The following is a 13,001-nucleotide window of genomic DNA, read 5'->3' as shown; positions in this document are numbered from 1 at the left end:
CAGGTTGAGAACCACGATTTAAATCAAGGACGGTGGTGAAAAACAAAACAAACACAGCAGGCACTTGGTCACCCAAGCAGCAGGTGCATGGCACAGTGTTATCATGAAAGAACTAGGCTTTGGGTGATCCCAACGCAGTAAATTGGACTCTGAAATATTAGCAAAGTCAATTTTGGTAACCTGGGTAACACATCCAAGTGTAGGGTACAGACAAATAAACCAGACTTCCCAGAGCAAGGAGCAAATAATTTCCTTCAGGGAAGTACCAGAGATAAGGTGAACTTATGTTATTTAAATTATAATATTTATGTAAAAATTCACACTTCATTTGTATTAACATTAATTTGAGAAGATTATTGCTAAAGTAAAACTAGTTCATGCATAAGCAACATTGAGTAAATATGAGCATTTTTATTTTATTTATTTTTAACATAAAACAATGCTATCTGGAATGTGATTAATTCATCTCTCCTTGACGGTTACTTCACTTTTAAAATTGTTCAACTAAAAAAAGAGAAAACCAAGGCATCTGCTTATTGGAGTCTAAGAGTGAATGAAACCAAGGAAGAAAGCAGCTAATCAGAACTTTAATTTAATTTCAAAGCAGGGTGTCCCCTAAGTCAATCAAGGCTGAGACGAGTCTTGTCAGGTGGCCAAGAGCTCAATACCTCTGAAAAACTACAAAGGGGATGTACTGTAAAGTGAAGTACTATGTTAATATCCATTTTGCTTTGTAATTAGTGTATAACTAGCAGCATCACAGTGTAAAACAAAACAAACAATCCTGAGAATGATACAACAAACAATACATGTAAAGTCTCTTGAGAGGATTGAGCCATTAAGTAATGAGAAAATATATTCTGAGGAAAGAAAGAACTAGACAAAAATTTGTCTGGTATTTTAGACCAGAGAACCAAAGAGCTTTCTAATCCTAAATGGCTACAGCTGGCTAAAACCAGACTGGGGAAAAAAAGAAAAAAGAGAACTTGTAAGAGCAAACAGACACAACAACAACATGTTGGGCACAATCCATCCAGATTCACTACTTTTATAAGCTGCGGCAGTAGCTCACCTTACCTGATCACTCTTGTTACAGTGTGTATGGTAACACCCATTGTTTCATGTTCTCTGTGTATATAAAATCGCCCTACTGTATTTTCCACTGCATGCATCCGATGAAGTGAGCTGTAGCTCACGAAAGCTTATCCTCCAATAAATTTTTTACTCTCGAAGGTGCCACAAGTACTCCTTTTCTTTTTGCGGATACAGACTAACAGCTACTACTCTTAAACCTGGTATTTTTACTGACACTAACCCCTGAAACTTGCTGACTTAATGATTTGTGTGTGACTTTTACTGCAGTTCCTATTAAGGTTGTGGTACTTAAATCGCCTTCTCTATGGACAGGTCTCATGTATTTTTCAATACATACTGTGGGGTCACTGAATTCTCTCTGCCCCATGGTCTCCCACCACTGTGGAAGTGTGAGGAAAGAGAACTGATTACCACTACATCTGCTTTACCTGGGCTTAGGCTAAGCAGGTAATGCTTCAATAACAGCAGGGTCCTTTTCTCTTAGAGCAGGGAGCAAACTGAAAAGGCACTGCGAAGTGTAAAAGGCAGCTGCTCCAAGAAGGAGCCACAGGGAAAACCCCATCCCCACAAGAAGAATAGGAAAAGAGACTCTCGCACCATCAGCCCAGAGTAGAGCTCTGTCTTCTTTAAACATTGCCCACTGCATATTGCTTCACTATATTTTTATAATAGGATTTTAGAAAGAAAAACAAATGCAAATACGGTAATTTGTGCAGCAAAGGCCCCCGTTTCTGCACATGACAAACTTGCCATCTTGAGATATAAATAGAAAATGTAACAGGAGTTGAAAAAAGCCAATTCTTCAGCTGGAAGAAAGGGAGATACAAGAAGCAACCGCCTATGGTGAAATGGCCATTTTGGGATTACAGCTGCTTGTAATTTAAGAGGCCACAGGTCAGTATCCAGAAAGGGTATGCTGGGAAAATAGCTCCTATAATAGGGCAGTGGTAAGACCATGCAGTGGTAAGAACTAAGAAAGTCCAGGAAGAGACAAAGAAAAGGACTATGTTAAAGAGACAGAAGATGGCTTCTGTGTTAGGGTCTAGAATTTTCCCCCCTCTTTCGTACAAGTGACTCCCCCACTATACAGAAGCAAGCATAATATGTCTGCAAGTAAATTCAATAGGAAGCTCCAGTATGCATTTGCATAGAGAGTCATCCACCCTGATCTGTTCTAGGGTGGAGCTGTGTCTTGCTCCTTCAATTTCAGACAGATCCAGAACTGCACTTGCCTAAAATCATGTTCTCTTTTTTTTTTGTTCCAACAGCCACCACAGGTTTGAGCAAAAGTCAATCGTGAGTTGTAAGGAGCCAAAAGATGAGAACTGCTGATGCATGCAGGGCTGTAGTTCCTTTAAGGCTTTTAGTGAAATAAAGAGCAGCAAAGCTTGAGTGATTTCATGTTGCCAGAATCATAGCCCATTTTTTTTCTGTCTTTTTGGTGAGGATGAGATGAAGGATTTGAGCCTGCAGCAGGCTTTTTAGAATGCTATATGTTTTGGGAGTATACTCTTAACATTTAGCCTTAAGTTTTGAATATTTTTTTTTAATAACTTAGTTCCAGAATCAGTTCTTCTCAAATCTGGAAAAAGGAAATACGCTACCAGGAGGCCCAGATGATTTTTTTTTTTAAATTAAAAGAATGTAGTTCCCAAACTACAGCTGGTAGAAACAGTAATGAAACTTTCAATATAATGGCAGATTTGCTTTAAAACTTGTCAGACTTCATTAGAATACATATTCATTCATTCATGATTGATTGATTCTATAATTTGATCTTCTACTCTCGTCATTCAATCTTGGCCAAGTTCAGTCTGTGGCAGAGTAGATTCATCTGATTTTAACTCTGCTCCTTAGTAACACAGCCATGTCAGTGGGGGTAGGGGGGAAGGAAGGATTACTAATAATGAAGAGTTACTATTTTAAAAATTGATGTTTTTAAAAATAACTAACTGCAAGTAAACAAAACTGACATACTGTGTCTCTGGATGGAAAAGTCACTTGTATAAACTACATTTCTGATGCTATGCATACTAACATGAACCATGCAAAATTCATGCAGGAATGAACTTGCCTTGTATTAAGTCGGTAAAACACAGAACTTAGTATGACTTATAAGAAGAGCTTTGTGCTCGCATTGAAACATTGCCATTTTTGACTCTTCCTACCAGTTTTCACACCTTATATGCTTCAACAAAAAAGTGTGAGGTTTCTAAAATGTCTCTGTAGCAAAGCTTGAAACACACCTGACATTACCAGTTTAGTTTCCCTTGTTTTTCTGGAGCAGTGAAATTTCATACAACCTTTCAACATGGTAAAATTATTCATTTTTACTCAGAAGTATTCCATCAAAGCTCTGAACAAACACTAACACACAGATAGATAACTCTTGCAGAAAACATCAAGGATACTAAAAATCAACAGCAAATTATATCTGTAAACTGCAAGGTAATTCTATGCCTACGGATTTTCCCCCCTATCTATTTTTTAAGTGTCCTTTAACGCCTTTTGTAAAATTATCTGACCAGAAAAGACTCACAATTGTGAAGTATAATACAGAAACAGCAACAGACCCCTTCAAACTCTTAGAATATAGCTGAATGGCTAAAGAGAGGTTTTTAATTTAGCTCTTCATACAGTAAATCCTGCAAACAAACAGTTCTAGAATTTCTTGAGCTTTACCCGCTTCTCCACTCCATGGAGATCATGCAGAAGCAGGTTCAGATTTCATCACATTTATATTACTAATCAGATCAGCATTTTAGCAGGCTTCAGGTGTACATTCAGAGACAAGATTTCATGACCATTATTAGAACACCTTGAGGTCAGTGAAGTTACAGCACAGACCAATTTGCTCTGAACCTACTCAAAACACCACAATGAAGTGGTTTTTACTAAAGTTGTGTCTTCACTGAGAAAAAGGGTGTTAATTCTAGTGAATTAACACAAGTTAGCAGTCCAAGGTAAAACCTAGGCTCCCCCATAGCAAAGTAGAATTAAAGACTATGGGGGAGCCATACCTCACCTTGATCTGCTAATTTGTGTAAAAACTACCAACTTACCCTTCTTCACTCGGACTTACCATACCCTTTTTCCTGCTGAAGAGAAAGCCTTCAGCTGTACAAGATTTCCATTTTAAAAACAACTCTCCCTCCTCCCCCAGCCCAGAACCAAATTTGAATCCATATCAGTACTGACCAAAAGTGTTACCATCTGAACCTGTCTGGTGGCCTCTGGTCAATTTACTGGTAGTCTCAGTCCAACTGCAGATGCCAATATTTGGAGGAGGGGACAGTCACTATCATAATACAGTACAACACTGGATAGCTGAAAGTCCCTTTCTCCCCTACAGGATAATAGCTATGCAGTACAGGACTGAAGCACTTCAGTGGTAGGAGAAGGTTTGTACTGCTGCTGCCCATTCTCAAACTCCTCTGTAGATCAGGGACTTCACTGTTCATTTCCATCAATCCAGCACCTCTCTCTAGCTCTGAATTCCTTTTAAAAGACAAGGGGCAGGGCCAAGAACCTTAATCTTCTTGCTAAGTGATCACATAATCAGGTTCAGGAGTTCACTTAGTTTGTGGCAACATAAATATAACAAGCAATGTCACACTAAGTGAGCACCTACTTCTAGACATGTTTACTACAGTTTAAAAGATATTGCAATAAATCTTTAATGGATGTTTACCCCACAATTCTTTCTAATTATCCCTTCTGGTTTGCACAGCACAGAATTATTATGATCTTCCAAAAATTGACTTAATCTGTCAGGATGCAAACAGTACAGCAAGACACACACAGAGACACAAAAGGCTAAATAACTATATGAACTTATTACTGTTATCCTCTCTCCTCCTAAACTTAAACTGTTGCATCTTGTCTTAAATTAGGTGGTCCCTGCCCCAAGCAGCTTAGTCTTCCTGCATGTCTGTAGAGTGCCCAGCACGCTGGGGCTGTGTGTCTGACTAGGATTAGGTGCTACCATAATGCGATACCATAATAATGTGAGTCTCTACTTACAATGAAAATGTGTTTGCTAGAAACCTTAAGGCAAAACCTAACTGGACAAGATTAAATAGATACGAAGGTGGCAGTAGCATCTTCTCACAGCATACATGACTAAGGAAGAAAGACTTCTTATAAATTCAGTTACCTGAATCAAAGTAAACTGCTAAAAGGTGGCTTTTCCTCCAAAGGACTTGTTCTTATGTTCTTTACTGCAGTCAGCAATTAAAGTGCTATGACAAAATGGCACTGCCCTGGAATGTTCCGTGGCGTTATTATTAAAGAAACGGAACAAATAAAGGATATGGATCTGTTGTACCTGCATACCTCATGGGACTATGCACTCAAATGGTGCCAAGAAGTCTGTAAGTCTCTTGAGGAAGCACAGACCATGAAAACTACATGTAAGGCTGAACACTTAAGCGGACTGGACAGACCTTCCCCCAAGCTTGGTTTTAGGCTCTTTAGAAGCAGAGGGGGTCTAGGGGAGGAGAGATCTCACAGTGTCTAAATGTCCAGATCACATGGAATTAGTTGCGGATAATCATATAAACCTGTTCATACTAAGGCTCGACCTACACTTTAAACTGATATTGGCATAGCTATGCCAGTGAAGGGTATGGAAAAAACATAGCTATGGTGACACAGGCTCCTTAGTGCAGACATAGCTGAAGCGTGAGATCAGTAAATACGGCCGACAGCCTTTGTCTCCTAGAGGGTAGAGGAGAGAATGGGGCTTGCAGAGAGAAGCTCCTAACACAAGCTCTCCCATAAGGATTTTTAAAAGTCAACGATGTTGTAATTTCATTGGGCTTGGGAACTCTCAGACTCTCACACAACAGCTCACAGCTTTACAATAGCAAGATCAGATCTCCTAGCTGAGTTTCCGTGTTGTGGTTGGTGTATTCACCACTTCTATTTCCCGTAACCTATTTTGATTCCAGTCTTCTAAACAATGCTATGCTGTATTTATAACTGACTGCACTACATTAAGTATGTATCCTGTCTCAAAGGTACATTATCCAAGAGAGAACCATTCCATTATGAATGGAGATCTGATCCCATTAGCAGGACAGACGGGGAAGCATTTGAAACGCAAGGTCAGAGCATAAGGAAAACCTTGTGATATTCTAAATCAAGTTGTGGAGATTGTTCTTTAGCATTGCAGGCTAAGGCTCTATCTAGGAAAATGGCCAAATTGTCCAGCTGACCAGAATAATCCAAAAGCTCATCCAACAAGTGAAGGGAAACATTTAGTGTACGTCCACACTGCAAACAAAACAAAACAAAAAAAACCCGCAACAGCAAATTTCAGAGTCCAAGTCTACAGACTTGGGCACTGAGACTTGCTCCAGAAGATTTTTATTCCCCCACCCACCAAATGTTGACTACTCGTGGTGGCTGCTACACAAGCCGATGATCTGCACTTAAAAATCCTAAATTCAAGACTATTAGTATGAAACCTGCTTCCAACTCGAATAAAATTTTCTTGTAAATGCACAGAATGCAAATGATTTGCTCAACTGCTATTCTGCTATATTCTTCTTCTGGTGCTTCTTAAGCAGTTCTGCCCCATATTGCACTGTGGAAAGAGTTAATTATACATGCTTCTACCTGCTGCAACTTGCTTTTGTGCCACGGACCTCCCCTATCAGGGTCCTTGACCTACTTTAGAGGCAATACGGGGAGCAATTGCCATTGGCAGCATTATGGAAGAAGGAGGCAGGAGGCCACTTTCATCCTCAGGCTGAATATCGAATGCACCCAAGAATCCTTTTAAGTGTAGGCAAGACTGGATCAGGAGCTGGTCCTTGAAAGGACATGGATACAAAAATACTTAGTTTAAATGCTTAGTTTAAAGAAATACCATCTATCTCCATAAATTAGGGTAACTTTATTCTCAGAAAAAACACTGTGGAAATCCAAGTTATCCTTTGACAACTCACCTTTAAAATGTTCCTAGCATGCTCAGCCATATGGCTACACAGATACCATATGAAGGTAGCTAGAGGCAGCTTGAGTCACAACTTTAATAAATATTCATTTCTGGGTGAAATTCAATGACCTCTTATGGAGAGGGTCAGACTAAGTGACCATAATGCTCTTTTTTAGCCCTCAAATCTATAAAAATGGATGCTTCCTGGCTTAAACATATGTGCAAGATCACAGTATTAAAGGAGTGGGATTTATGTTGATTTAGAGCATAAACTGTTTCTGACTTAAGGTATGTCTATACAGCAATAAAAGACCCAAGGCACAGCCATGGCAAGCCATGGTAACTCAGGATTGTGCTGGGAGTGTGGGGGAGCTAAAAATTGCAGAGTAGACATTCAGGCTTGGGTGGAACTTCAGCTCCAACCCGAGCATCTACACTGCTAATTTTACCACCCCCACCATCCGAGCCCTGCCAGCCTGAGTCAATTGACCCGGGCTCTGAGACTTTGTGCCATGGGTTTTTTTATTGCTGTGTATACATACCCTTAGAGCCCTAAATGGCTTGGCATCTGTCTTCCTGAGATGGCTCTCCCTGTGAAATACTACTGCAATTGCAGTCAGCACAGGCATTCTAGGCAGAGCTCCTTGTGTATGCAAGGGAGGGAGCTGATCAGAGGACATACTTTTAACTTCAGAAATACACCCTTCTTCCCAAAGCAGTCAAGACCTATAAGGCATACGGCAAAGCTGGTCTCTGGGCAAACGTCTAGGATCTTGACAATGGTGTGGAATTCTTTACGGAGGGGTATGGATTAGTTTTTTCAGGAGTGACAGGATGCAGAAGGTCGTATTTATGGATGGGCTATATCTGTGCAGAGAAACCACTAACTTGCTATCAGAATGGATAAAAGTCAATGTATTTAAATTAATTTTTTTAATTTAAATTAAATACAGGTTTGTTTATTAAAACTAAAAAATACATTTGAAACTAATACAATAATTTTATGCTTAACATAGGTTATCAGAATAATTTAAAGTAAATACACAAAATATTAAGTAGTACATATTTGCTGCCAAGTTTTAAAGAAAGTTAAACCCTGAACTGGTGGATGTCAATGACTAAGCACCTGGAATCAGAGTCTGTTGAAGCGCTAAACCAGCTTTTGATAGCAGTAGTCTCCTTCTGCAGGTGCAGAGATTATTTTCTTCATTTCAGTTTATTCAGTTAGCTCAAAGTTAAAAACCATTTGGAAGCTGAAAAAACAGGAAAGCTTGTTTTCCTCTTCCAAAACTAAGGGCTTGTCTACATTGGCAATTTACAGCACCGCAACTTTCTTGCCCAGGGGTGTGAAGAAACACCCCCGAGAGCAGCCAGTTTCAGCGCTGTAAAGTGTCAGCGTAGGCAGTGTACCAGCGCAGGGAGCCATGCTCCCAGCACTGGTAGCTATGCCCCCTGTGGAGGTGGTTTTTTTAGAGCGCTCTGAGAGCTCTCTCTCCCAGCGCTGCGCCGCGACCACACGAGGCACGTTAAAGTGCTGCCGTGGCAGTGCTTTAGCGTTGCCAGTGTAGACTAGCCTTAAGTGTGAGAGAGTTTGAGAATTTCTAGCTCTAAAATCCTGAAGTACACAGTAGCCAGAAATAATTGAGTCAATTTATTAACTACAATTCACTAAATTATTAAACTACTGTTAGTTTTAAATGCAAAATTTGTTTTGGTACATTTTTCTTATGTTTCCAGCACATTTAAGGTAGGTTTATATAATAAAAGTTTTAAATGCTATTTTTGTACATTTTTAATTGCATTTCAATTTCCATCCAAATAGAACTTTATACAAATCACAAGTAAAAAAATGTATCTAGTAAATAAGAAATGCACCATTCACCATTTTCTAACATAAAAAAAAATGTTAACATTAAGAATCTGAATAAACGTAAATTAAGCTATGCAACTGCTTAAGTAAATATGCGTAAGATAAATAGCGTATACAGCTAGTTACCAAAAAGAAACACCAATTTAACACAAAGACTATATTTAGTTGAAAAGCAACATGTTTTCATCGTTACTAACCAACGAGCATCAACCCTTTTTTAGGAAAATAACTAAACGGTATAATAGCAATACACAATTAAAAGTGACGATTTAAAACAATTGTTTCCAGTGTGCTGATTTAAATAATTAGTAAAATCAGTGATTTAGATTGCTTTGATTTAAATCAATCCACCTTGTTTGTTTTGGCAATTTTTAGATTAGTTTGACTCTTTTATCTTTTAGGGCTCAAAGAGCTTGGAACAGGCATTTCTTTGTCTATCCTGAAGCTTAAACACGTACAAGAATCTTACAAAATTATAATGTATATTGTGATAGCACTTAGGAGTCCCAGTCCCTATTGTGCGAAGCACTGTACAAACACACAACCAAAATATGATATTTGCCTCAAAAACCTTGCAAAGGATGACATACTGAAATTAATCAAGCCATTGTAATAAATCAAATGCAACTGTACAATCCCTGCTGGTAAAAAGGCCTGATCCTGTGAAGTACAGAGCACCGTATGAGGCTAATCGGAGGCTCCTAGCAGGATCAGGCCTAAAGATAGTAGATGTCCCTGTAAAACACTGAATGACTGGGCAAAAAAAAAAAAAAATCAATAGCTCCTGTGCAACAGTGCATAATGACCCTTACTGCCATGGAAATATGCAGTAGTTTTCAACCTGAGGTCTGCAGACCCATGGCGGTCCACATACTATGTATAAGATTTCCAAAAGGGTCTGCTAAGATTTCCACAGAGGTCCACACCTCCATTTGAAATTTTTGTAGGGGTCTGCAAATGAAAAAAGGTGGAAAACCACTGATCTAGCCTGATTGACCAGCCCTACAGATGAAATAATTGGACACTCTGGGCATCATCCAGTGACATTACTAGCCAGGGCATCATCAATCTGTACCAATCTTGAAGCTGGCTTGTGTGATGTGGGCACATGTCCACTGAGAACTGAACTGAGATCACTAAATTTACTTCTCATAGGTCACTGAACATCTGACAGATGGTAACTACCTTACGTCACTACACCAGGTTAATTTATCCAATGGTGCATAGTGATAAAGGGCTCCATAATCACAGCAATTCCCATCACCCATCCATAGTGGTCTTAGAATGCTTTTTAATATTTGGAAAAACTTAAAGTTCTACTTACCAAAATGCAGTCCACCTTAGATTGTACAGTTTTGCTAGGGGGGAAAAGAAGAGAGAAGTCTCAGGTTAACCTATACAGCAATGAAATAAAATGTTACATAGTAGAATTTCCAACTCTGTTATGCTGAGAAGCTACAAGCTTAATTCCTGGTTATTTATACAAGAATACCCATCCTGTAACTTTCTAGAAGAAATGTTTTCCAGAAATAGTTGTTACTTAAAACACATGGGTTTTTTCTGACAAGGGCTATAAACTTAATGCAATCTGATGCTGCAACTGGGAAACTTTATTCTGAGTTACTGAGTGGCTACCACTTCCACAAAGTGGCACTGACAGATGCTCATTATTTCTTGGGACTGGGCTCTGGGATGGTATTAAGTGTTTTTGCAACTGGTAACTGCTTCAGATTCATTTGATTTGTCCACCTATAAAAACAATTTAATTAAATCTTATTTGAAATATGAATTTCTGGTTGTCTTGGACAGCTTCTACAGTCAACTACAGCTTTTTTTTTTTTTTTTTTTTTACTGACAACTTAGCGTTTACAATAAATAACGGAATCAATTTAATCTTACTACCTTTCAGCTGGTTACAGGAGGATGAGTGAGGGAAAAAGTAATGAGAATCACATCACAAGTAATTTTACTTAACACCAGCTGGGCAAACCAGTCAATTGACTGCCTATTGTTTGACCTGGGCCAAATACTGTCAAATATTCCAGCAAGAGTGCCCTAGGGTAGACGGCGGTGATGGTGTGATTGCATCATGGTGCCATCCTTTCATTTTTTTAGAACACTGCTTCACATTTTTTTGAATTAAAATAACTTAAGTAATTTTTTTTAATAATTAGGCATAAGTAAGGCTACATTTTAGTCACAGGTATTTTTAGTAAAAACCATAGACAGGGTCATGGGTAGTAAACAAATATTCACGGCCCGTGACCTGACAATGACTTTTACTATATACACTCCTAACTAAAACTTAGGCCGGGGGCTGCAGGTGCTCTGTGCGGAGAGGGGGATGGTGCGGGGGCACCGCAGGTGCTGGAGGGGGTGGCCTGGGACCCCGGCTGGTGCTGGGGGAGGAGAGGTGGGCGGCAGCACATGGCCCGGGACACCTGCTGGTGCTGGGAGAGAGAAGGTTTGCAGGGCCAGCAGACTCCGTACTGGCTCTGACCTGCATGTTCCTGCAGCTCCTACGGGGAGGGGCGGGGGGGGCTGCTCTTGCCACAAACGCCAGCTCCGCAGCTCCCATTGACTGGGATCCGCAGCCAATAGGAGCTGCGGGGGCAGCACCTGCAGGCGTAGGCACCATGCGGAGATCCCTGGCCCCTCCACCTAGGAGTTGCAGGGACATGCTGGTGGGAACCCAGGAGGCTCCCCCACCAAGTGCTACCCAGCACCCCAACCCTTTGCCCTAGCCCTGGGCCCCTCCAACACACCCAAAGTGCTGCTGGCCCAGGGGCTGCCCGAGCCAGCACTAGCCACTGCAGAAGTCACAGTGGTCACGGAATCTATGACTTCAGTGACCTCTGTGACAGACACACAGCCTTAGGCATAAGTATCTATCTAAGCCTAAGCCTACTGGAGAACAAGAAGTCTACAAATTTACATCTGCACAGCTGCACTACTGTAGCACATCTGGTGAAGATACTCTAAATCGATGGGAAATTTTTCTCCCATTGGCTTAATAACTCCACCTCTGTGAGGGCAATAGCTACATTGGCAGGAGAAGCTCTCCCACCAACACAGCGCTGTCTACACGGGATTAAATTTTAGTGGATTTTTCACACCACTGATCAATGTTGTGATACCAAAGTAAGTATGTAGTGTAGACCAAGTCTTACACTTCATTACTGTTCTATTGAATTAGTCCTTTAAGATATTTGATAATATCTGACAAATATTTAACCTGTCAATTGACTAGTTATTTCTAGAACGATCAAATGACCAACCCTAAGTAAACATGCCCCAAAAAATGCACGGTGGGGAATCTAGTCTACTTTATCCCCCAAGTGGCTCTAACGCTTCCAAATACAGTCATGTACTTCATGCTGACTCTACAGCCTATGGGATATTTACTTCAGTGGGATATTTACCATTGGCATCAACGAAAACAGGCATAAGCCTCTAGGATATCACACTAGATACTTAATTACTAGATAACTAATAAACAAGTACTAAACTAAAAGTTTCAAAATTCAGTGAACAACTTTGCTCCCACCGAAGTTAATGGCGGCATGAATTAGATCCTAACTCCAAAGCTCGTTAGCTCAGCTTGGCAGGAACAAGACCTACTGTGATCAGACTTATTCTCCTCACTTGCAGATGCCAGGGCAGCAAAGAATGGCTACAGAAAGCAATCACTAGAGATAATTTAAGTCAACAGTAAGAAATAAGTAAACCAAAAATAGAAAATGGCTCAGTGACAGGTTCAGTCACAGAGACCCCCTTGGGAGTGTCACCTGACGTGCTGGAATTACCTCTGAGCCCATTTTCCCTGCCAGCTTGGGACTTCCAGAACCCTTCCTTGTTGAGCCAGTCATGCTAGCCTGCTGCAACACAGACCCAGGTCTAGTCCATGCCCCCAAACCTGCAGACTAACTAAAAACTGCTCAGCAGGTTACCTATCCCCAGCTTCCAGTGGGATCCAAACCCCAAATAAATCAATTTTACTCTGTATAAAGCTTATACAGGGAAAATTCATGAATTGTCTGCCCTCTATATCACTGATAGAGAGAGATGCACAGCTGTTTGCTCCCCCAGGTA

The 13,001-nt window shown here is 40.3% G+C and overlaps 1 protein-coding gene across 1 annotated transcript in view; it reads right to left on the bottom strand.

Annotated features, from left to right (window-relative positions):
- The window catches only part of RFX7 (regulatory factor X7), a 117,177-nt gene that overhangs the window by 50,524 nt on the left and 53,652 nt on the right, over positions 1-13,001 (bottom strand). The window contains exon 2 of the mRNA XM_038418792.2: positions 10,234-10,267. Coding sequence (XP_038274720.1) covers positions 10,234-10,267 — 34 coding nt within the window. The remainder of the gene's footprint in view (positions 1-10,233; positions 10,268-13,001) is intronic.

This window comes from Dermochelys coriacea, chromosome 10 (genome assembly GCF_009764565.3).
Source record: "Dermochelys coriacea isolate rDerCor1 chromosome 10, rDerCor1.pri.v4, whole genome shotgun sequence".
In the NCBI taxonomy this organism is placed as follows: Eukaryota; Metazoa; Chordata; order Testudines; family Dermochelyidae; genus Dermochelys; species Dermochelys coriacea.
Note: the sequence above shows the minus strand (reverse complement) of the source record. Positions and strands in the feature narration are given on the sequence as shown.